Below are 28,000 nucleotides of genomic sequence, written 5' to 3'. Positions count from 1 at the left end.
AACAAATTATTTCATTCTGTAAAAGAAACAAATTTATTACATAATTTCACAAATATATAGTACGAAAAAGAAATTGAAGAAATATATAGAGAAGCATACATCACACTTGAATTTTTTAGTTCTTACTAAACTATAGCACAAATTTTAATTGAATTATGATTAACCTTTTCGGCTATAACACATACAATTCATCAATGTTCAATTAGATGTAAAAATGTACGGGGAAACGAATGTAACGATTTGAAAAGACAAAGCGGAAGAAAAAAAGTGATGCGTGTCTAAGCCTATCCACAAGTAATTTTATGTAAAGGCAAATGAAGACAGAAGGAAAAGTGATGAAGTTCTCAGATAAATCGGTTCCAATTACTTTTCGTATCCATTAATGAAAAAACAGAAAATCACTGTTTTTTTTTAAAAAAAACGAATGAGAATATGTGTGTTTAGAGAAAAATAAAGAAAAACAAGAATACAACAAGGATAATGTGTCTGATCACCTAATGAATTACAACTAATCATCAGTACTATCGAAATAACCACAGTAGAAAACAATAGGCATTTTGGACCAGTAGTATTACAGTAGGAAAGTCGTTTTAAACATCCCGTTACATCTCTCATATAACAAACGTGTGAAGTAGTAGATATTTTTTTCAAAAACTTTTTTGTAAAAAAAAACTCAAGGCACTTTTGGAGAGATGATCAATAGAATGCATTATATTTTCACTCAGTATGTGAAACTGACTTATAATTTGTTCGAAAATACAACTACTTAAACGTTTCAATTTACCATGTGCATAAAGATTATATAATGAATATAAACAACCAAAAGGAATTCTGAATGAACATACGTCAGTAAAATATCGACAGATTGCAAAAACCAAAATTATTTACAACAACAGAAAAAATATACCAGAAGTATAAAGTAACTTTTTTGTAGACTAAATTCACCTATGCAATACTCGATATGTTCTCTTTGATTTCACTTTACTCAGAAAAAAAAGAAAGAGTACAATTCGATATCAAGTAATGTTTTAATAAATTATAAATATAACTAGTTTCACAAGTGGCAGTAATCACCAGGTGCGCCTAGAGCATTGCACGCACTTTTCACAAACACTGTCCACACACACACAGACATAGAATATAAACCCAGTAACAAATATTACAACAAATCCCAAATTATCAAATATATGACAAATCATTAAGAAGATGAGAGGATAGATAAAATGAAGAAATTATTCATTTCGGTTCTTTTTTTCTTTGCTTTTTTTTCTACCTGACTGCAAATTTTCAAAACATCAGTTGAAAGAAGACTGTAAGTAAAATTAACACAATAAAGAAAGCAACAAAAAGAGAAGTTCAAAAATGGAGGAACAGAAAAGAACATTTAGGGAGAGAAATTCATATTTATATTGCAATTTCATATTAATTATTATCATCAACATTATTACTATCAATTTGATCATGATTAGGTTGTCCATTTAACTCCTTATTTATACCGTTGGATAGAAGAATGTAACCATTGTCGTTTGACGATATTTCATGCGGAGGTATACAATCTGGAACTTTCGATTTTACATCAAAGCAATTGTTCAGATGTTCAGACTTGACATCAGCAGTTTCTAGTATACCATCTTTTGAATGATTATGCAGAGAATTAGTTTTCATATTGGTATAATGATCATCACCAGTATTATTATGATTTATGGCGTCATCTGTAGTTTCTGTACGACTATTGATCAACACTGGAATAGAAAATACATTACAATACGACAATATACAGACGAACAGGAACAAAGAATTAGAGGATTAAAAATCAAAAGTATAGTGATCTGTTAATGCACTCAGTACAAACAGATTTACTATTAGTAACTTTACGGTGTTACATAATTACCAAATCAGGTAATGTTACGTTGATTTTCGCAAGATCGACATTGATGGCGGATTTGAGCTAGTTATCCGAACTGAGGTATTAGCAGTTCATTAGTTTAAGCACTTGATTTTTAACCAATATGCTACAACCTTAAACCTTACAAAACGAACTATGATTCAGGTGGTTTAATGGTAACAAAAGTTCTACCAAGAAGTTATGACGAAAATCCAGTATGAGGCTGTGAAGATCATTGAATTTCATTGAAATCATGAGCCTACCTAAGTTAGATCAACACTAAAAACCTGAACGACTGTTTCGTCCTACTATGGGACACGTAAGCAAGGCGCATTCAGGGTTCGATTCCTACGTAAGGAGTTGTGTATGAGGATACCTGAGGAGTCCCATCTTAGGACTAAGCGGTTCTAGCTTTTTAGTGTTGTCGAACTTAGATCGGCTTATGATTGCGTACAAATCCTCTAACAGGAGTGAAGATACGTGATTTTGTTTTATTTTGCTTCACTTTCTTCATCTGTTTTGTTTCGATTCATTGTTTACATTTATTTTCAATTCACCCACCAACTCTTTTATAGTAGAACTTTTGTCCTGACCGAAGACGTGAATGCTTACAGTAAATATGATTCTGGATACATATTTTCCAAAACTACATGTGCTATTCAAACCAGCTTTCTTCAACATTCACACACTAGTGCAGATTGGACAACGGATAGGTTTGGGTATGTTTTTGAAAAGTTTTGATATCGATATGTATTCTATTTTAGGGATCCGTATTCAAGACTCCAGAAGTGCTACGAATTGGCTCATTTCGAAAACTCGTCCAACGTGAGTTCAACGGTAGACCCTATAGGGTCTTTGTCCGGTTTAGTTGGCGTTCATATAGTAATAAAGGCCAGAGTAGGGGCAGGAACGATCAACTGGATTCCCACTAACAGTCGATTATATACTACCAGATTTGAAACCTCCATCAAAATAAGAAAGAAATAAGACGGCGAACACTGTATTCTCGTTATTTCCACCTACATCTCAACAGTGAAATAATCACAAGAAAGAGCATATATATATATATATATTGTAGTGCTAGATAGAGATTTGGGCGATGATGAATCACCTGTGTCATTATTTGAAACACTGGGTTTGGTGGTTTGAGTATGTGCTAGAAAAGTCATCATAAAGACTTCTACATCGAGCTTTATTTGAAGACTCTAAACTGGTTTGTAAAAGCAGAGGTAGTAGTCAGTTTATAACACGAAACCGTGGTATGAAATAAGGCTGTTTAGAATAGGAATTTGTCGATTTATTGAAACTCTAGTTCGAATCTCTTAGATGGTGTAACTCATTGGCGGTCCGGTTGTAATTTATTTTACATTCTTCAGAGCTAGTTTAGCTGAAAGAAACCTTTCTTGGTTTAACCTTCTATAATGACCTGTCTCTCGTTCAATTATTTTAACTTATTTTGTTTCTGATGATCTTAATCCTCTTTCTCTTCATAAATTCACTTTCTAATTTGTGTGGTGCATATTTATTTTATTGTTCATTTGTAACATTGTGTCGCAAACAAATAAATAGACAAGTAGAGGATGGAAACGTCCTTTACTTATCAAGATCCACTAGATCTAATCTGTGAATAACATCTTGACTAAAATGTCTTAATCATAATAATGGTAATAATAATAATAAAACCAGGAAACTTACCGGGTTCTCGTCTGAACAATTATTATTTGAATAATTACAATTCTGATCATCGTGTGAGTCAGCATCGTTTAATTTTGTTCTTAACTCAGCTGATAATGATTGTTCTTGTTTTAAGGCATTACGTTCCACTTCAACAAGACTACGCAATTTAGCAACTAAACGTATCAATTCGGATTTGGACATGTTTTGTTCATCAGTATCATCAGTTGTTGTCGCTGTTGTTGATAATGGAGATGAAGGTGATGGTGAAGTGGATGACGACTTGTTCAACTTCTTTTCTGTACTGATAGTTGTCGTCAGAGAATTATCAGTCAAAGTTGCAACCAGATTACAATCATTAAACTGGCTGTTCTTACGAAGCTGATAATGAGAAAAAGGAATAAAACTGATGTAGACTATCAATAATTATCCTTCAGTAAAGCTTAAACAAAGATCTTTTGGTCTCAACAATTAGGTATAGAAAGTGTGAATTTCAAATCATTATTTAACTTTTGAATAGCCTGACGAGAAGTCTGTTAAACGATTTATTTAATAACCTAAATTTATAGAATACTTAAGGGTTATAGTTAATGACATTGGTTTGCTAAAGAAGGATAATGAGGCCAGCTACAGTTAATTAGAGAGAGGAATTGAATTGTATTCATTTTGAACCATATCTACTGAAGGCTGTTTACTTTCGAAATTTCCTAGTTTTAAAATTTTCACCAGTACATTTTAATTTGCTACAGTGATCTATCAATATAAAAGAAAACAAATATTGAGATTTATGAAAAAAGGCCGAATGGAGGGACTATCATTTATGGATGACCTCCGAACGACGCTAGTGTGACCTTAAGACAATTCACCTACTTGCCGCTGTCAAAAGAGAGTTGTAACTTAATGTAAGAATTTAGAAGTAGAGTTCAAAGTTAGAATTTCAGATTATACGTTAAAGTAATGGCTTTCATCACAAAATGATATTAGCTATAATGTCAAAATGTTAGCTGTGTGGTGAATGAATTTCGCACCCAAATACAAGATTTGCTATTCCTAATCTCATTGATTCGTCCACAAATTATAGTCATGCCGGCTAAACTAATCAACATGAGTAATTATAAAAAAACCGTCTTCCTTGATAGACATGAAACATTTTAATAACCAGGGTGATTACTGACAAAATAAGTTGTAATAATAACAAAAGTATTGAAAGTAACTTCCAAAGAGAATGGTAAAAAATCTTTACTAAATATTTTTAGATACTTCAGTGAGAAACGATTTATCAAAAGACTGATAACCAGTTATGTGATAATTAAATGCCCTAATTATATGAAATGAGCGGTGGACAAAATAAAATTCCAAAAGTATTGAAAAGACCATACATTTTAGGAAATACAATTATTGCAGGGGTAGTTAACACTCTCTACAGAATATGTGATTGTTTTTTCTCTTTTCTATTAGGAAAACAACTGTTATCGTAAAAATAATAACCAACTTTGTAGTATAAACACTAACCTCTTCAATAGTCATTGTCAAAGTATTACGATCTTCTATTAATTCATTCAAAGCAGCTTCAAGTTTGATTGATTTCGTTTTTAACTGGAACGTAAACAAAAAAGTTTAGTTAATTCATTGACATACTCATGGAAAAAATTGGATAATTTGATCAGTTAAATTCATATAATTGTGTAGCAATCAAAATTTAGTACTAGACTTTCCCTTAGACTGTAAGAAGTTTTCTCCAGAAAATTTACGATTCAATCAAATTAAACTGAGAGATATATCTTGAAGGTTATTCAATAAATATCACCTTTAACGAATCTATAAAACGCCAATGATCAACCACTAAAACCGCCGGCTCAGAGTCCAATGATACAATCTTCACTTTAATTAAATAGTGATATAACGCGATGATCACATAATGGAACACTAGTAACAACTATTTCACTTTCAATATGCCCAAGTTAAGAGTTTTAAGTGAAACCTGAAGGTCTTGCGGTTAATAGCTAGTGGAGTTGTGGTGCATGGTGCGGAGGAGTCCAACAGATATTTAATGCTACCTGGTCTTTAGTGATACCTAAGTGGAAGCCATTTGTGATGACCCCCAAAAGGGGAATAAAACTGAGTTTTTGCAAAACCCTTTCACCCTATAAGGGCTATGCTAAGTAATTTATACGAGAGAAGGTCTTGCTGATTAAAGTTTCTGCATTCTCGCTAAAAAGGATCATGAGATTAATAAAACAACTAAAATAATATCATGATAAATAAAGACACATTATTTCGAAATAAACAACACTTATAAAAAACGAAACTATTGAATGGTCACTTTAATCTTTGATCAAATGTATATGTACTAAAACCTTTAAAGCTAAAAGTCCACTTAATTACTCAACTCATGTATCCACTTGAAGAGAACAATGTTGTTTTATCATGTAACATTTTCTAAGGGCCTTTAAATATGAACTAAGCATAAATAGATAAATATACATACATATAAAAAGCTTTGAACTGCTAGCAGACCACCGATTTTAATCGTCTTTCAATCAGTGCGGTTCAAACAACTGGGAAATATAACTATTCCTAAGATAAACTCATTTACCACGTACACATTTGTATGCTTGGCGTTGAATCACACGCTAAACATAAGGGCTAATGATGATTCCCAGTTGACCAAATCATTTAAATTGGTGAATTAATGACTGAAAGTCGAAGGCCTTCACCATTGAGTTATCGCTCTATCTACACATAAAGACTTTCGTTTAAAGTCAAATATTAGATTTTATATTTGAGAAATGAATTACGTTTCAGTATGTAATTTCATTAACATATCATATATTTCATTGAGACCATCGATCGATCAATGTTAGACCAACATCGAAAATCTGGAAGCGCTGAACAGCAGGTTTTTCCTAGTGTGGAACTCCTCAGCAGTGTGTATACGCAATCCCGCACACAGAACTCGAACACTGGACCTTCTATCTCGAGAGCGAACACATAATCTCTAGATTCCTAAGCGGGCATCCAACAGTGTTAATGTCTAAATTTTACCAATTCACAATATCACATATTACAAAAATACGATAAATGGGAACTATAAGCAATAAAGCGATCAGACACAAAAAATTGTAAAACTGATTACAACACATCATTGTCACAAAAAGAATAGAAAGCAATTTCTTATTTCTACAGACATATTAGAAAAATGTAATTTCATTAAAATAAAGTAAACAATTATTAAAAATACTCGTTTACCAATTCATTTTCAATATTTGCAGCATCCAATGCTTTGTGCCAACGTGCTTCTTCTTCATCCACGGACGTTTGTAATTTAGATAGCATTGATTCAGTGGCATCCAATGCTGACTTGTAATGATCAATTTGGTTTTGTAATAATTTGTATTCACTAGACTCAACAATAAATTGATCCGATTCTGTTTGGTCTGTATGATCATTCATTTGAACAATGGTTTCATGATTAATGCTGCTTGATTTGCCATCATCGATTTGAGAAGAATCGTTACTGGAGAAAAAATAATAGTGAGAGTGATTCGCAAAAAATATAACCAGAAATACTAGTAGACAGCAGAGAACGAAAAGAACCAGCCCTCCCCCCAGAACAATCAGATTTTATCCAAGAAAAGCGATCTGAAACCGATATCTATAACAAAATATATTGATTACATTCGGGATATTTTGTAACAGAATAGTTCGACTTCGGTGTGCGGAGTTGTATGTGTGCACTGCAAGGTCTCATACTAGAATGTCCGGTGCCTACAGTTTATCAATGGTCTAACATTGATCGGCACATTCCCGTGAAACTCGATAACCTCCACAAGCCTATACTGATAGCTAACTTATATTCGATATATCTAGAGAACACAGACTAGCTACAAGGACAATGTTTGTAAAGTAATTTCATATATCGAATGAATAAGTTAGAAGGCACCAATGCTCAATAAAACTATATCTGGTGAATATAAAAACTGTTCAACTAAAAACTCATTCATATAGTTTTTTTCACCCATAATTGTTCTGAGAATGAAATACATATATTTGCCAACGACTAATTTCTAAGTAGTTCACGACTGAAAATTCGAACATTTTCCTGTAAATCAGCAATGTGTAATAAGAGACTATGATGAATGCCATGAAGTGATTCACGCTCAAAAACAGATCAGTTATTATTTACTTTTTAGCTATTAAAGTACTAACTTTACACATAGGAGCATATTATACATGATACAAAATTATATATATATATATATATATATTGTTACATTCTCTAGAGAACTTGATTCGGTAAACTTTTAAATTTATTTAAAAATATGCACATCTATCAAATGATGAAACGGAGATCAATTTGTTTTTTCTAGTTTTGAAGCACATTTCTATAACTAGTTTACGAGGGAGTTTTTTTCTATTATATTTAGTACAAATCGATGATATCGGTTGTAAGTGCATTGATCCAAAGAAAGATATTTAATATACATGTATAAAGGATACAATATATGTATGCTTTATACATTTATTAGTGCTATTCTATTTTTTTTTCTCAACAGCACCATTTTAACTTGGATTTTAAAGATGAATATAAGACGGTTACATTATCAGATGTAAATATTTGGGAAGAGTAACTTAGAGAAGATATGCCTTCAATGAGATAGATTGAAAAGTTGAAAATTAATTTTTTTTAAAAACTGATGATACTTATTTAGTACTGCAATGAATAATAAGAGTAAATACCAAAAGTCCTTTCCGTACGTGAATTTTGATTTTAGTATTGTCATTATTACAGTTATATAGGACGCAAGTAAAGATGTAAATAAATACAACACCAATAGACTGTTAATTAATGCAAAATAGTGATCGTACTATTATTAAACCTCAATCAATGGGTCTCCCTTAACATAGAACCTGGTTAAAATAAATGTTACCCCAATTAGCTATATTATATTAGCACGATGAGATGAAATTAGTGAAATAAATTGTAAAGGAGTTAAACAATGTAGTAGCGATGATAATGAGAATATATAGTGAAAAAGTAAGAAGGTATGCTGGAAATTATGATCCAGAACAACATAAAAAGCGAATACACTTTTGCCACTATGACTGAAACTGATAAAATATCTCGATCTATTGACTAAGTTTATTACACGGACAATAGCCAGGTAGTGTGCACCGAGCAAAAAATGATGATTAGTGACACATCATAGTTTAGTGATCACTACCTTTTTTATAACCTATTCTTTACACTAGACAACAAGAACCCTACCCGTGGTTCAGTACATTTAACACATGTCTCGATCACCATCATAGTTGAAGGTGAGTTTGATTGTGAGACTGAATGTTGATGATGATTAAGATGCCTTGACATAGGCACAGAATGCTTTGATCAAACAATTGATGGCAAAAAAACTGACACCAAGTTAAGTAAACTTCCACAGAAACCTATCATAAACAAAAGGCGAATGTGCTTAAATGTCAAAAAACACGGATATCAAAAGGAAAAATAATTTCAGGTTTATTAAAACAGACATTATGGAAAAGCCTATCAGATGTACGGAATTCCGTTATCCATTCAAAACATAAAAAGCAATCAACGCTCAAAATTAAGTTACAAGCAATCGAAACAAACTAGAAATCCAAATAAATTAATTGTGTGAAACCGTACGTTGAGAATTCAGTACTCAACTATTACTTAACAGTATATCGTAGATTATCTCAGGTTATTATGATCAAGGTAGACGGAAAAAGTATCTTGGAACTAGCAGAACATCTTATATTTGTTGAGTAATATTTTAATATTTCTCATCTCAAATATATTAATCATAATAATACTGTCAGTTAATTATTCTTTCAACATAACAATCAACACTTCAATGTGAAAAATACATCAGTTTGTAAAACTTAATTTTGAAAAGGCTAAGACAAAACATTCATAACTGAGATAATAAAAGTACAGTATAATTACTACGGTAACTTATGTTAAACTGCCGTAGACAATAATTTCTCTACGACTGATGTACAAAAAACAGATAGATCAAAGCATGTCAAAAAATGATGAATTTTGAAAGAACTGTTTTGAAAGATCATTAATATTCGGAGTTTAAATCACGAATCGATTTTAGATAGACTACAACCGAAAACTTAAAAACAGTGGGCAGTTTTCTCGTACTAGTATGTGACTCTAACAGTACGTATTCAAGATCCTGCACGTGGTAATCGAACATAAGACCTTCTGTCTCGCGTACGAACGCTTAACCTCTAGACTACTGAGTCAGCACCCAACAGTATTAATGTCTAACTCCAACCAATTCACAATATTGCGCAACGCTTATCCATTACATGAGTTGGATAACCGATTCACGCCTGAAACGGATTGAACGCCACTGGTCATAATTAACAAAACATTTGATGCTCAAGAAGGCATATCTGTAATCAACTATCACCTAAAGAACTGAGTGAGATAAATATTTCACTCTTGCTGTTCATTGGCACACATTACTTACAGAAGTCGTGTGGGCGAAAAGAAAACATGTGATTCTTACACAAAGTGAAGAGATAAGCATACCGAAATTGTGTGTAAACGTGAGGACAAACCATAGAAAGAATGTTTATTGATTATATCACTTTAATATTACTTTAGTTTCATCTTTTATGCATATTTATTGTAAACACGTTTACATACGTATGATGGTACCAGTATTTTCAGTATTTAAATAGACTAGTAAACTAATATAAAACATACAAAAATTCGAATGCACCTTTTCGATTGAACATAGAACTAAAGACCATACAAATCGCAATATACAATTCATGTTTAAACTAGCTGACACTTAAGGAGAATAAGGAACTAAGTACAAATCTGTTGGTATAATTCATTCGATAAAACAACTTTGTAGAATTTAATTTTATAATCGAATCTAAATACGAAAAATAAATAATACATTAAAATAAAAGAAACTAAGAGAGGGAAGTAAATTGATTCAATCTATTCGTGTAAATAACTCGTTTATAATTAACTATCGTCCGAAGTATCAATTCACTCACAATAAACCGCATAATTAAAATGATATTAATTTTATGTTTTACTCATGTTATTTTTTTCTCTTTTAGTTAACTCTCGATTTATTATGAAGCATGTAACAACATAACTCAAACGGAAGGTTGCCCCCAAATGCCCTGGTACGGCCGAGAGTGGGAAGGGTCCGCTCTCCCTCTCGAAATACGCTCACATGGCTACGCGTAATATAGCCTCCGCCAGGGAAGTCCTACTCACTGCATTCTCGTGGCATTACTGTTGTTTACGAAATTGAGAGGACGAAAAGCGAATGTCCGGCGCTTTAACTGGGTTGGTGGACAAGGTGAGTCCACCTAGGGGAGTTGGAAAACCCTGATTCCAAACCAATGGTGTACATGGGCTCCAGTATCCTGAGGGAACAAGTGGCGTATGAATCAATCGTTGGTCACCGGCTACCATGGGACTGTATCTCCTCATGATGTTCTACTGCCTTGTGGATCAGACCTTTAGGTCAAAGACTCCGGGTGTGGCCATCTGAGAAAACCACCTTTTTCAGTTTGGGCACCTGGGCAGTATCACAGTCCTCACACAAATCAAATGAGATTTGTGTGGTGCATATATATCTGGTGCCCCTTTGTACCAATATTTATGTGTTAAATAAATAAATAAATAGGAATTAATATATATATATATATATATATATATATATATATATAATGTAAAATTAAAAATATGATTACTTCTGAATATCATCGACAGTTTGCATAAATTTATCTTCATTAGTTCTTTGAATTACTGTAACTTTTTGAGCAGTACGTAAATGTTCTAATTCACTTTCACATAGTTTAAGTAACTTATTTAATTCATTATTTTCATTAGTTAACTGCTCTAGTTTAGCTTCTAATGTATTTATCATATTGATATGTGATTTTTCCTTTGTTTCATGGTTGCATAATAATGATGTTAACTGATTCTTCATATCATCTACAACAATTTGATGTTGATCATTTATTTGACGTAGACGATCATCATATCCAGTCATTTGTCTACGAAGTACGTTACATTGTGATTGAGATGCAGTCAATTCGGACAGAATACTCTGTTAAAAGCAAGCATAACAATAATAATCAAGCAGCGTAGGTCAATGGAAATACAAATATAGACGCAGAAGATAGGAATAACTTAGCTGCAAAGGGAAATCTTATGATAACCTAAAGAATCATATACAGTAAATACTATTATATCTCGTCGATCCTTTGTTATTGTTGGTACGAGAAATAGAGATAAGATCTGGATGTTTTAAATTCGATCACCTTATTTCATACTCTTAAGAGTTTTGTGAACGAGCTGAAAACTTGTGCATATTTGAGGCAACTATATGACAAAACCCATCGTTTAGTCCAGGAGTATTAGTGAAAGTTTCGTATATGATTTAAAAAGAATAAATTGGTCCACTAACATTATCAACAAGACTTAAAAGTAGTTCGTGCAGATAAAATTCAAAACGGACGAAAGGGAAAAAATCGAAACTTGTAACTTGTTACTTTCTAAAATAGTATTCACTTTGCATGCATTGATTTATTAAAATACAGAAAAACGATGTAATGCTTAGAAGTATACACAAAACACCAAAGAATAATTGTTAGTAGTTTAGTGCTATATTGTGAAAACTACATTTCTGATAAAACAATTGTAAATAACTTTCGACCTTGGAATACATTTTTTCCGAAGTGGGTAAAATTCCACTCAAAATATTTTGAAAGCAGTCACAGACACAGAGAGAAGTCAAAAAAACAACGAAACCATACTTTTAAAAATAAAGTTGCAGCTTTCTATATTCTATAGATGTTGGTAAGACGTAAATGTGCCTATTAGGAGATATAGCATATGAGCAAACTAATCTTGAATGCGATGCATTCGTGTCCTGAATGCGAGATTTGGAAATCAATTGTTAAACTACATACAAATGTGAGCAACTGTCAGTTATTTGAAGAGTAATTTTGTCAGTCATTTTCACCAGGAATAAAATGTTGATGTTTGAAGTGAAAGATACTGGGTTAGAGTCTTAACGTGAACATAAACATAAGGAAGGAGGTTCAACCTACTGACGAGCCCCAAGTAGGGCGAAACTAGCATCTCGGATTCCATTGCTACCCACAAATTATATATTTCATACGATAATATTAAGCACAATAGTATTATGTAGTTAAACGCAACACACATGATCATTCAGTGAACTGTGGGTCAATCCTATTTGAGTTAACAAAACTGCTACAGAATTTCTACGTGAAGAATTGATAAATTCAACTTAAAGATCAGTGATTAGAAACTGGTGATTTCTTCTATTCTAAAGTTTATCTTCATTGAATATATATAATAAATAGAAAGATCATATTCCAGTATTTCCAAATTTCTTGATAAGAAAAAGTGAAATGGACTTATAATAACAAGAAATGATAGATGAATCGTTCTATGAGACCAACTACCATATTTTAATCATAAAACGCCTACGATCATAGATGATTAGACCCAATAGTAACGATAACATAATGATCAGCAAAACTTACGGAATGTTTATTGCTTAATTCGTCGAATTTGCGTGTTAGAATGTCTTTCTCTTCTCGAAGAACAGAGTTTCCATTTTCCAATGCCTGAAGTTCGAAAACAGTGAATATAATACTTTTTAGGTTCAAAAGGTAACCTTATACAAGCATTCGATAAATAGAGAAACGAGGATTTTGATAAAACCTGATTTACATTATAAGATTTTGCTGTTGGTTCTCTCTAATTAAGTATTCGTCAAATGAATTTGCAAATGAATTATCAGATGAGACATTTATTTAAGATTAATAGAATGAAACTTCCAACAAACTCATGACTTGTTGTTCCATAAATGGAGTAAAATGTATATTGCGATATATGTTTAATACCATCCAGCTGAGACATTTTAAAAGCTACATTTTTCAATACACAATAATATCTGTTGTTAAACCTTGAGATGTCATCAACATGTTTAAACCAATAATTACTCCTCATTTACACCCGGTGACGTATTCTTTAACTCTACAAAACGATGATGAAATTGCTCACACTGAAGTTATCCTACAAACTGATTAAAGACCTATCCTGTTCGAAAGAATGGATATTATCTAACTTCCTACACAACATATATATATATATATCATAAACTCACTTCACATTTGCTCCTGAAAGATGAGTTCTCTAGTCGGAGTACTTCTAGTTCCTCTAAACGCTGTGTGAGTATGTGGTCAGCCTCCTACAACAAATGAGAAGGTTAGAAGGTCAGATTATAAAATATTTATATGTCCTTGAGTGTGATTATATGACGATATGCATGTGTTACAGCCTCATTGAATAAATTTCTAGATCGCATCAGCAAATTAACATAAGTAAATATAACAAAATCACCAAATATTTCATCACTTAGGAATACATATGTATATCTTGTGTTACACCTATTAACTATGACAGCTGGAATCAAATTACATATACAGCTACTGACAATACTCAAAAAAGAAATGGTGTAAATATTTATTCAGTATATTTTTTTATTCAGTATATTTTGTAAGTCGGTAAGCTTAAGATATATGACACAGGCCAACACTGAAATCTTCGTTATATAAGCAGTTGACTTTATTCATATCCCTTTATACGGCCCCCAAATGCCCTGGTACGGCCGAGAGTGGGGAGAGTCCGCTCTCCCTCTCCAAATGCTCTCACATGGCCAGCGAATATATAGCCTCTGCCAGGGAAGTCCTACTCACTGCATTCTCGTGGTATTACTGTTGTTTACGAAATTGAGAGGACGAAAAGCGAATGTCCGGCGCTTTAACTGGGTTGGTGGACAAGGCGAGTCCATCTAGGGGAGTTGGAAAACCCTGATTCCAAACCAATGGTGTACATGGGCTCCAGTATCCTGAGGGAACAAGTGGCGTATGAATCAATCGTTGATCACCGGCTACCATGGGACTGCATCTCCTCACGATGCTCCACTGCCTTGTGGATCAGATCTTTCGGTCAAAGGCTCAAGGTGTGGGCCCCTAAGAAAACCACCTGCTTCAGTTCGGGCACCTGGGCAGTATCACAGTCCTCACACAAATCGAATGAGATTTGTATGGCGCATATGAATCTGGTGCTTCCTTGTACCAATATTTATGTGTTTAAATAAATAAATAAATTATAAATTACATTACTTTACAAGATCCCAAATTTATCAGACGATGTCAATGAAAATAGATGTAGAGTAATCTTATGTATGTTATTATTTTTCAAGATCTATGTCCTTATTTTAAGCTCCACATACGTCGACGAATAAGTCATTGTTGCTAGAAATCAGAATGTTTAGTTATCATTATTACTAATGTTAATTCATGGACGAAATGATACTTGATATGTGTATAAATGAATTATTGTATCCATATGAAACCCTTAATGTTGATGCAAAACGTATAATATCTATCGTGTTTAAAACCATACGATAACGAGGTTACAACTGTCATTGAACTTGTAGTTTCTATGATAATAATCGAGAACATGGTACTATTATTCGATATGTTACAAAGGTCAGTAGAACAAATAGTAAAGTAGAATAGCCTACATACGATGTTTATTTAAAGAACTGGAATATATAAACAAGAAACGTTTTATTATCAATAATCATTTGATAATCTTAAATACAAGTTAGGTCATAAAGTCTACAAATCTAAAGCTACACACAATAATGTCATATGAGATAATTAAGTTGATTGCAATTGATTGTAGAATTAGATTATTATGAGCGTTAAACATATAGACATATGATAAATTCGAAATCTCCACGGTAGACAAACATTAGATAGATTGTATTAGTTACAAATTTACGTTACACAGTATCAGTTCAGAAAGCAAGCAACTTTTGATCAATTATTAAGTAGTCATATTCGTATGATTTAGATGAGTCAACAATATTTGATGTAAATGAATACATGAAATTTTCACATTTAAAAATGTCCTTGACCTATAATAACGTGCATTAAAAGTATAATAATCACGCATAAGCATGTAGATAAATATATGATAAATTCCTATTGACTACTAAACTATGATAATAATGATTGCCAAGATGATTTGGCATTGGATAGTAATAAACGTAGTCGAAACATAACCAATAGTGTCAAGACCAAGAAACCCTTAAACATCGATCCACTCTATAATACCACTTGTACACTGACACTCAGCATCTAATCAAATTTTCACTTTATTAATTACAAAACATTATTGAACAGTCTTAATCATATAAACTAGAATATAGATTAATATGCATGGTTATTGGTAGTGATTTATAGAAACAACAAGAATTATAATAATGACATATACATAATTTGACAAACCTCAGATTTTCGATGATGAATTTCAGCTTTCTGTAATACATCTTTTAACTCTTTTTCTAACCGACTATTCTCAGACTCTAGATTGTATAATTTCTCTGATTGTGTATCTACAGTTTGTTGTAATAATTTAGTTTCATCAGCAGCTTTAGATTTGGAATCGGATAATTTCTTATTGGCTGTATCCAGACGACTTTTCAAGTTCTATTAAAATTAGTGAATTAATCGATGCATGAAAATAATACTATTGCGTAAGTCAGGGGGTTAGTTACTAAATGGATTGATTAAAAAAATATTTGAAATTGCTACCCCATAATAATATGATGACCAAATAGAAAGTAATAACATCTCGTAAATACTCTGAACAACCATATGTGTGCATGTGAAGACAGTTTTGTGGAGAGTTAAAATTAATTAGATAAAAGGGGAAAAATGAAATTATCATATCTTAATTAGTACCTCTTATCTAAGTTGAATTCAAGTTGAAGTTTTAGTAAAATCTAGCCAGTGGTTTTGTTAAGCTAGATGCTTTTAACAAGGTGTAAAGGTTGGTGCTATGACACTAGAAACATATTAAAGGTATTTATCAATAAGGCGGACCAAAAGCTGGTGCTGAAAACAAAACTGTGTAGTACAATTTTTATGATAATACAGTCATAGAGTGATATAGTGAATTGAAATCACGTTTAACAGTCAAACCTTAATTGACTAGAGAATCAGTGAATTAAAAACTAATTTCTTTCAATTACCTACGTCAGTTTATCATGTTATTTTTTGTATCAGTCTTTTGTACATAGGCATGTCACTTTATTACACAAGAAACATATTCTACTGGTTAGTTTTCTTGCTTTTAATTTTAAATCATTCGAAGGTTTACGTCAATAACTCGATTTCACGAGCACCCATCACTTGACAACTTTGTGTCATTCTATGCCTTCTATCGATCAGATTTCCTTTCGATTTTAACAATAAACGACTCTTTCATCAAACCGTTTAACACAAATTTATAATGCAGACAAAATTTTCTACAAACGTGAAACCTAAAACAGTATCTACACACTAATGTAAGTTATAATGAACCAAAATTAAATTACTCGAAAATGGTTAATATTAGCCGACTATATTACACAGAAGAGTATCGACTTACTTCACTACGTTGCTGATAGATAACTACTTCTTTAACTAAACGGGCAATTTCATTTTGAAGAGTCGACAGTAGAATTGCATCTGAATCAGTCGATTGTTGAGGAAACGAGGATTTAATATCCGGTGATTCACTAACAATGCGGAAAATAGGAAATAAGGATATTTATAAACGGAGTTTGACTTTGAGAGGTAAGAAACTTTCGCGTAGAAATATCAAGATCTTATTAATATCCACTATGTTTAAGCTAAGTATTGGGGTTTTGAAATGTTTTCGTATTCATATGGATTGAAACAATAGGTCTTTAGCAGAACGCTCAAATAGAAACTAACAGTACAATTTTTATATTTGGTAACTTTAACCTTAAAACACTAAATGTTTCACTCTGAGAGACTAAAAATCTTTGTTTGAAATCTTAATTACTCATTTGAAATTTGAATGAATACAGAAAGCCAAATGGGTTTAAAATCTTTAACAGAGATCAGAAAAATAAGTGACTAGCTTAATAACACTTTTGGGTCAACTCTTTTACAAACTGCTAAGTTACTGTAATAAATATTCCTAATTTAGATTTGTGTTGACGGAGTAACTATGTCTATGAATCTTAGAATGTACTTATGGTTTTTTTGTAAAAAACCAACAATTTATCATATGGAAATATCATATTGGTTAGGATATTTTTTTATTTCTTGTTTATTCTTTTGAGAAACGATGGGAAATTACATCAAAACTGATGCAACATTCAACAAACTACACGATGCGGGAATGGTTGAAACTGTTTACAGTTGAAGATGAATGCTAAAATAAGCACTGGTAAAATATAGTTATATGTATATCTAATAGTTATATATAATGTGTTAAAGTGGGATTTATTGTAATATTGTTTATTTGGTGCTGAAAATTACTGATTTGTAGATAAACATATAGTAATGAATAAGTTTATTATTATCATGATGATTATTAGTGACAGATTAGTAACACATAACTTACATTGGATCAGTCATTGTTTCAGCATCAGTCATGGGCTTTTGAACAGGTACACGATTAACAGCTAGAGTTTTCAGTATTTTGACTTCATCTCTTAAATGGACAACTTCAGTACGCAAAACCTGAAACAAATAAATAAATATAATAATAACGATATAGTCTGCAAAGCAGTTTCAATTCAAAGTGTATATCAGTTTAGTTAAATATGAAATACTACTAGATACGTGAAATGTGCTCTCCCTAAATTTCTTCTTAAACAACACAATCGTAGTTACAGTAAAAGGAATTTATTTTAAATAGCCGTCAAGTGTACAACAGATAACTGGTTATCTTAATAAACAATGAAACTAAATATAAAAACAAACTATATTAGTGGAAATTAATCACAAGTTTTATTTATTTAAACACATAAATATTGGTACAAGGAAGCACCAGATACATATGCGCCACATAAATCTCATTTGATTTGTGTGTGAACTGTGATACTGCCCGGGTGCCCAGACTGAAGCAGGTGGTTTTCTTAGGGGGCCAAACCCCAAGACTTTGACCTAAAGGTCTGATCCACAAGGCAGTAGAACATCGTGAGGAGATACAGTCCCATGGTAGCCGGTGATCAACAATTGATTCATACGCCACTTGTTCCCTCAGAATACTGGAGCCCATGTACACCATTGGTTTGGAATCAGGGTTTTCCAACTCCCCTAGAAAGACTTTCCGTGTCCACCGACCAATTACAAGTGATTCTTTGAATTTATTAATTTTATCCTATGCCTGTCTGAGTGAATGTGAATTATGGCTAATAAAAGACAATACATTGGAAGAAATGATGCAAGTAATCATAAAAACAACTGAAATCTGAAATATCTTTGAACATTAACATTAATCAAAAATTGTCTCTGTATGTAAACTCATCTAGTTAAACAAAATAACTGACCTTTCAAAAATAATTTTCATTCTTATATTAACGTGAAGTATTATATGAATCAAAAGCGATACAGACAGGTTAAATAATTCTAAATTACACATGGATGTAGGCTATTTTCTTTAATCTATTTAAATTATGCGAAGTACATGTTTACATACGGGAATTCACTGGCTAAGAATAAGTTGGGCTAAGTACCAAGAAGCGAAATGCATTTTGGATAGGTTCTGAGTTTTGCAACATATTTGTGATCAGTCTGTATTGTTCAGTATCAGTACAGTTACAAGTAAATATGGTATGATCAGGGTAAGAAAAAACGCTCCCTTATGCAAAATCAGTCACTCAGTCATGTGCAACACAGAAACTGATACAAATGTGCACTGATTGAGGTCTCCATAGCACATTGACACGAGGAAAAATTATCAAGCCTTAGTCATTAGTACAAGTGTTTTCATGTAAAATGCTTATACTAACAACTAAAAGTTCACAATTACTTTAAATAAAGTTTTATCTACTGTTATTAGACAGCAGGAATGTTTCTACATAGACTTGGTGAATACGAGGGACTCACATTAAAAAAAACATTGATTACAAATCAGCGATGCATACGGGTTTCTAAACTTTAAAAGGACAATAGGTGAAAGAAACTAACGTAGGAATACACTTCCCACAGGTACTGTTATTTTATGGAAGAAATCTTCCAGTCGATAATCAGCAATATTTCATCTGATTATAAGAGTGGATGCCGAATTTCAAAAAATAAACACACTCTAACAATAAGATTATAAGGGTTTACCATTCCTGTTGCCACTATAACTGGAGATTATATATATATATATATATATATATATATATGGCAGTATTTTTATTACCTGACATTCAGCTTCTTTCGCTTGTAGTTGGGCTGTCATATGTTGCGATAGGAGTTCACTTGTTGTGGGCAGATGATCCGTACTTTTAGGAGCCACAGACGATATTTTCTGTGTAAATAGAAAAACCGACAGTGAATATAACATTGTATCACTGAATGTAGTATAACAAGATACTAGAAACCATTTCACATGAATTACTATTGAAACACGATATAATGAATGCAATGAAACATAAATTGATGCTATGAACCCTTTTCACATCCTCCTACATTTTTAAAACATTTGTACATCAAAGTGCTTCAAAATAGATTCACTTACAAATGAGATTAACTAAATTAATACCGATTACTTAGTGGTTTTTGATAATAATTAATTTTAATCGAATAAAACTTTACCACTCGACCGAAAATTATTGTTTACAAAGTCTTAGAAAACTATATTAGTAACAAAGAGAATACTTTTTACGTAGCTGTATTATGTTAAAAATTCTTAATAAATGCGTTCCAAGCTGGATTTAAACGAATGCTTTGACTCACTTGTTTATTCACCTCACCACATGAAGGAGGGATTTCGGAAGGACGTGAAGTATGGGTTTCGCTATTCAGAATCAGTGATCGGATGGCTGTTACTGTTTCAGCACCAAGATTTTTGTACAACAACTCCTCATAAGGTGTTGAATTATGTGAATTTACGGTACCCAACTTTGTATTCTCATTATGTTCAATTTTCGTGGATTGAGTTTGAGCAGGAGCTTTCGACCGCTTAGTAGGACATGATTGGTCTGTGTTTGACTCCGAATTCATAGACTAATAGGTCAAAAAACATTAAACAAAAAAATATATGACTATTCATTTGCACATGACACGATGTTGTTACTAAATTCATTAAAAATTTGATATTAGGGACATTTATTATTAGCAGCTTTTGTGTGAAATGCAATCAAGTGAAGTGTAACCCGTGATACGAGTAGTTATAAAGTACTTACATGATTAGATTAGCTATACCAAATAAACTTGTATATAAATGAGTCCATACAAAAAAAACTAAATATCTGAGTTGAATATTAAGCGATCTGATTGCTGCATTCAAAAACTAAGACGAAATTTAACCACCTTTTGTATTTGTTGAGTGGTAAAAATGTCAATAAATCACGAAGGGTTGAAATAATTCCTCACCACTATACTACGTAGATGCGTATCAAAGATTATGTTATTATTTACTTTCCTTCCACAATATCTGATATATTTTTTAATATTTTGTACTCTTGATTAATTGCGTTGATAAACGACTTAATTCACACAATCTACTCTGGAAACTAATTCAATCCTTTTAAAAACTCTTTTGGTTTTGAAATAATTTTATGGCATGGTTACTTTTTTCTATAAGCGCTTATTTGATTAGCTTTCAACATTTAGAAACGGCGAGTTCTTTGTTTTTCTACTGATAATAAACTGTATCAGTCACAATTACATGTTAAGATGGAACACGTGACAGATATTAGTTTCATTTAATTTAGAAATTTTTCAAACTATGTCTATAAAACAATTAAGCTATTGACACGGAGTTCCTCCAGATAAGCCAACCTACTCGAGTGTTATACATAATAATATGGAAATTAACACAATAAAATTAGTTTGATAGATAAATGGCAAAGAAGTTTCATGAACGAAACGGTGGAATGGATCAAACGTACAATAATTCATTGAAACCAATTAATGGGACTACAAATGCGGGTTATGCTTTTTAATGTGATCTATTTTCACACAACAATAAGACCAGGAAAACGAATATACAAACTACTGTTTTAACATACTGACGACGACAACGATCATACGGGTACTCAACTTTCACGGAAATTATAAATAACATGTAAGTTAACTTTTTTCAATAAAAGTTATTATGTTAGGATATTTACAACTTAAATTAGCATAAACAGGATTCAGTGTTTCATAGAGTGAACGTACTGTAATTTACTAAAGTAGACAGGATAATGGATATGTGTAGTATCCAGTTGAGAAAACTAATTTTCACAATAGGTAAAAATTACTTGGCGAGGAAATTATGTATTTGGATAAGACCATATGGAGAAACAGTTTCGCGCTTTTGAGATCTATTTCAATAGATTATCTTTTCTCATAGTAAACAGACATAACATTAAAAGAATGAAGCACGTTTGTAAACTAACGAACCATGTGACCATTTATGTACTAGGCTCTGTGATTTTTATTATAATGGTGAACAATAACAGCAGACTACCTACCCCAAATGTGGGACAAGTTTACACTCACAACATACATGTTTTAAGGTTCCCTGAATATGTACGTATCTCAGTGTCTTGGGGACAGTTACTTTGAGGACTTCTATCAAACGTCAACAATTCTGTAGTCATTTTAGTGTAAGATATATCGATTGACTGAATAATTGTTTGAAACTACGAAGTATGTGTAAAAGAATGTAAGAAAGCTTATTAAAGTAACAAACCTTATTTTCTACAATGGAGGAGCTAGATTTATTGCTAGTGGATAGCTCTTGTTGCTTATTGTTTGCTTGTTTATTTTGGATCGGTGATTCAGCAACAGAAATGGGTGAGTGATTTTCCGACACTGATTGATCTCCTGGAACAAAACAAAAAGAATAAATGGTTGAATAAAGAGAAAACATTTACATAGTCAGTCCATCAGTCACAACGTAGAACCTGTATGTATGCACATCGGTTTAAGTTACCATACCCAATTAGCACAGAAAAATAAACTTGTCAGGTCAAATCCCAGAAGTACTTACTTCCTCACGCCTGTTACCCCTAGCGGATGAGTATAGGCCACCCACCAGTATTCTACATCGAACTCTGTCCTGGGAAATCCTTTCCACTTGTTTCCAGTTGCCATTCATCCTTTTGAAGTCTGCTACCGATTCCCGAAGCAGTATATTCTGTGATTTTCTTCTTTTCCTCTTCCCTTTAGGATCTCAAGTTAGCGCTTGCTTCATGATGCAGTCTGATGATTTACGTAATGTATGTTCTATCCACCTCCAACATCTTTTCCTAATTTCCTCTTAGGCTGGTATTTGGTTTGTTCTTTGCCACAGTAGTTTGTTGCTGTTGGTATCAGGCCAACGGACCTGGAGTATCTTGCGTAGACAATTGTTTATAAATACTTGTACATTTTTGATGATGATTGTAGTAGTTCTCCAAGTTTTAGCTCCATACAGTAGAACTGTGTAGGAATTCGAATCGAAGATTCTAACTTTGATGTTGACTGACAGTTATTTTGAGTTCACAATATTCTTTAATTGTAGGAATTCTGTCCTTGATGTGCTAATCCGTGCATTCACATATGCATCAGATCCATTTTGTTTATCAATGATACTGTCCAGATACGTAAAACTTTCCATCTTTTCAAGAGCTATGTCAACTCGCTTGGCTCTCACGTCACCCATTGACCTACTGAAATTGTAGTGATGCAAATATGACCGGTCTGTTTCGCTGTAGTGTGATTTGGTGAGACCCACGTAGCTTTGTTTATGCGCTTGTAAGGGAATATAGTACCACTTATTACCACTTTGTCGAATGTACGCCTGTAACTCTACTGGAGTTACTACCGGCCCCGAGCCCGGGTAAAGAAGTACGGCTGAGCATGGGGGCAGCAACTCCATCCCGTAGAGAAACTTGCTGAAAAACGCCCGCGAATCCAATAGTAGTGATAAAAACAGTATCAATGGCAATAAGAAAGGTTAAACATTGAAGATAAGACTCGAAAAGAAAATATAAATTAGTAAAATAAAGACAGAAAAAGTTATGAGGAATTTAGAAGCCCAGAAATCTAAAGAAAGGCAATGAACGGATTCACCTGCCACATTCCAAACGATTTTGAGCCATATCACTCAAAGTCTCTAATCACTGGGTACGACAATCACGCGGACCACAACCAGAAAATCTACACCTATTAACATAGCTAAGTTCAAGTGTCATTGACTTCACACACTGATGCCATATTTTGGCTTGGTCGCCCCTAGTTTTTTTCTAGCTTACTCCTACACTAGAAAACGTCTCCTATCGAGGTAGGTGATGGTTGGGCATATGCAACTCGTTCCGACCACCTCAGTTGAAGGTTTACTACCCCACTAATTGATTTGCCATCCTTACGTCGTATCCTATTTCTGACCCAGGTATTGGCTACTCCGTGGTCCCAAAATATACGAGCGATGCTTTATAGAGATCTATGACTGAATACTAGTAACCTACGAGTATCCTTTATTCTAATTGACTATGTTTCACGTCCATAAAGTGGAACGGAAAGGACTTCTTCGCAGTAAACTCGTTTTTTGGTTGAAAGACCGATATCTCCCTATGTCACAAGTGACGCAAGTTGGTAAAATCCAATCGAGTTACATAACAAACAGTTTGACAATTATCATTATTGTGCACTCAGAAACTTTATTCTACGTAAAAACACAATGAATTGAAAGCTTTCTTCTATGGGGGATAGAACACAAAAATCATTTTCTTGCACATTTAACATGCAAGTTTAGTAACTAGGGGTTTCACTAGGTATTTTTCTCACACTTGCTTTCAGTAAAGCCTGAAGAACTTTGAATAAGACCGTATATTAGTGCATAATATGCGATAGTGAGTTGGATACTGCCATGAAAGTAACTAGTAAACGATCTCTGGTACTTTGATTACCACAAGATGGTGATTTATGTATAGTACTTTCCAATAATAGCGAGAATGCTATTTATTACTGTCCTTGAGATCATTAGTAGAATTTTAACGATTTCACAGGAAAAACACCAAATATGGCATAGAAATAATTGGTTTCACAATAGTGGGGGATGGTAATTTTGCTGTTTTTCCCTACTTAGCAAGTAGTAGTTTAAAAAACCACAACATTTGTACATATATGTGAGTTTGAAATTAATTATGACCTTGGAGATGAGGGCAACACTATATTCAAGACTAATCAATAATTGGTCAAAGTCAGTTACGGCCTAAATGCTGTTTTTTGTTTGCCGTATGGAAAATGGAAACGAGGGAGTACATTTGACAGGATGAAGTTGTAAATCTATAGACATGAAACAAGACTAGGTGGTTTGAAACTCCCAGATTCTTACTAAACGGTTGGATGATATCAATTAATAAAAACTACCTTATTAAATCATATAAACAATTAACAATAATAGTTAGATAAGGTATGAAATTCGACATCGGTTTACCTTCACTATCCACGTTCTTCTTCTTCTGAGTGTTTCGGCTGGAAAGTTTAACCTTTTTTGAAGTGACCGTAACCCATGCTGGATCGATTTCAGTTTGTTCACTTAAACCATGGTTTTGTGTGTCTTTCGTTTTAGATGAACGTTTAGACTTTTTCTGCCTCTTTGGAATGGGGTTAAAGAACTCAGCCTCAATCCCATCTGTTGCCTCGCTAACTGTTTCTTGTTTAATTTGAATAGGCTGAACTGATGTGTATTCCTTTTGTTGAACAGGTACGACTGGAGCTAGTGTCTCGACTACAAGTGGTTGTGAAACCTCCGTTTTTCGAATATGAGGAGTATTTGATTCAGACTTGTTGGAATGTTTTGGTTTCTTCTTGAAATTGGAAGAGGAGTTGCCACGACGTGAAGAAACATTCTCATCCTTTGTATTTCGGAACACAGTCGATTTTAAATCGAATAACTCATTCCGGTAGCGGGCAACAAGACAAATGACGATTGATCCTACTCCAATGGTGGCAGGAAATAGGAACGAAAAGTCTAACTGACTATCATCGTTGGAATCTTTTTTCCACCCACCGAGCCAATTGAAAAAGTTCATTTGTAAGTATCTAAACCAAGACATAAACCGAAGATGAAAATCACATAGTCTCAGGGAAAATAACAACTCAAAAAATTTTAATTATTAAATGGTATATCTAATAACACATTGAAAATGAAGATAAGAAACAGACAAGTCGGACAAAGAGTTCCGTTATTTGAAAGTCCAATCTATGGACTGAATGTTAGATGACTGTTAAACACTTAAGCAGCCGCTTCGCCAATTATGCAGAGCATGTACATGCTGGATATGATCCCATTAATATAGTTTAACCCCATGAATCTTTTTAACTATGAGAAGTAAAATTATTACAACTGAGTCAATAAATAATTCGGATTATTGTAAATTAGAGAAACTAAATCGTAACGTTCTGCATTGGGATCCTACTAAAGCAACAAAGCTTAAGTTGAAAATTAATGATTTTTTGACGGATACATCCTCAACAAATGACATTAGAATGTTTCCTCTTCCCATGATTGGTGGGAAGTTTGTCAACCGTAGATTAGGTCAGTAAAAAAAGCCTGTAAATTTAACTGAGAGAACAATTTGCCATTCAAAAGTTACCGAATAACTTTATTCAATGATTAAGAAAGATGCCATGAGCGATACAACGCACGCAAGCACTGGAATAATCGACTAAGTGAGAAGAAATGCACGATTTTTCTTATTCAGTTAAACGAACCTATCTGATAAGAAAGACTTGATCCTTAACTACATTAATGAAGTTAGAACTTGGTAACTGCAGCTACAGTGATCTATGTAAAGCTGGGAGGGATTTGCATATATGGTTGACAAAACTGTTTAAGAGACTATTTATACGTCCATAAAGAACTATTAATAGGCTAAGGCACTACTTAATATTTTACCTGATGCTTACAAAGCTGAATAAAGTTCACTGATATTTTTTTACGTTGGATTCAGTGAAAATCTGGATAACATGAGAATTGTGAGAAACAGATTTCATGTAGTGTGTTGGGAGCGAAATACATGTAGGTACCAGCAGTGCATTTTGCTCTGAAAATAGATACGCCAACATTACCAAATATACTTTTTCGTACTCGGCCTCCAAACCTAGTTTATTTAAAGGCTAGAAGTACTACCCGACTACCAAAACCAAATGGAGATATTCAAACATTTGACATCAGTTTGTTGTGCTAACGAGGTATGACAACTAGGACCGATGTATATATGTGTCTGGTCCTACGTTGTAGCAGACTGACTGACTGAGCTGGAGCTTAAAAAATTTAGTATGACATCATATATAAAGTAAATGGACAAAATCAATGAAATAACGAAACAAGCGTGGTAGCGCTACCGTAAAAGTTGTACTTACAATGATGTACATGTTAAGTAACGCTGAAGTATGTACATGCAACGAATCAATGAAATTCTAAGACCATATACACTAATATTAATCGGTAAACTAATTACAGATAATAAAAACCTAAGCAAATGTTCCGAAAATCCATTCCTTTGGCACGGCAAAACATTTAGATGATCGTAAACAATGAATTCCAAATCGGTTTGAAGTCTTGTAGATACCTCGATAAACTCAGATTTGGTTGACACAGGTCAAGAGCAATTGCCTAAAATCAGTTGTGCAGCATAGTAAACAGCTATATATATAGGCACTATGGTCCGGGATAATGTAAGGTTAACCAGATAAGTGAACTGGTTAATTATGGCACACGTGCATAGTCGACCGGGAACAGCAGTCAAAGTGATAAGTAGTTTTACTACTCTACTACCGTCTTCCTCTATTTCTCTTGCTGTGAACTAGAATGCAATAACAGGGTCGCCAAGAAAACATTAACCACAACCATGGAATTACTACATGTCTAAATATAATTACTCAACCAACCACCGATGTTATATGTCATGATTTATATCCACACGTGATTCAAATGGTTGAGGACAGAATAGAAGAAGCTTTCGCTTAACGGGCTTCCATGTCTAGTAGCAGTGGATCACCAATATGACAGAGTTATATCCGCTTACTGAAAGCCAGTACCTATTACTAAGGGTGGTAGTATAAGCATTTCGAGACAAGACACTACGTGTCATGAAATATTGGTTTCCTCTGTCAGTTGTTTGATAAAGTGGAATAACTAGTACAAAACGTGAAGGTAAAAAGATGTAAAATGTTCCTCACCAAAACCACAGTAATGTAATTCTTGACAGTAAACTGAAGACAAGATGATTTATACGTGATAACCTACACAGAACCACGGCAAACAGTTATAAACAGCCCGCTCTAAAATAAAGTGTTCATTTGAGTTGATCACCCGCCTGCGACGTACTA

The 28,000-nt window shown here is 33.2% G+C and overlaps 1 protein-coding gene across 1 annotated transcript; it reads right to left on the bottom strand.

Annotated features, from left to right (window-relative positions):
* Nucleotides 1-27,994, bottom strand: Smp_181050 (hypothetical protein). Its single transcript, XM_018792944.1, has 16 exons — nt 27,918-27,994; nt 27,851-27,883; nt 25,101-25,708; nt 22,371-22,504; nt 20,426-20,695; nt 19,890-19,997; nt 18,099-18,217; nt 17,112-17,241; nt 15,968-16,168; nt 13,771-13,854; nt 13,145-13,228; nt 11,318-11,676; nt 6,809-7,076; nt 5,072-5,155; nt 3,581-3,940; nt 1-1,743 (listed from the first exon to the last, which is right to left on the bottom strand). Exons 3-16 carry the CDS (start codon nt 25,696-25,698, stop codon nt 1,423-1,425), a joined length of 3,120 nt encoding a protein of 1,039 aa, XP_018647505.1. The 5' UTR covers nt 25,699-25,708; nt 27,851-27,883; nt 27,918-27,994; the 3' UTR covers nt 1-1,422.
* Nucleotides 27,995-28,000: the final 6 nt, after the last annotated feature.

This window comes from Schistosoma mansoni, chromosome 1 (assembly GCF_000237925.1).
Source record: "Schistosoma mansoni strain Puerto Rico chromosome 1, complete genome".
In the NCBI taxonomy this organism is placed as follows: Eukaryota; Metazoa; Platyhelminthes; class Trematoda; order Strigeidida; family Schistosomatidae; genus Schistosoma; species Schistosoma mansoni.
The sequence above is the reverse complement of the archived record's forward strand: the minus strand, read 5'-3'. Positions and strand labels throughout refer to the sequence as shown.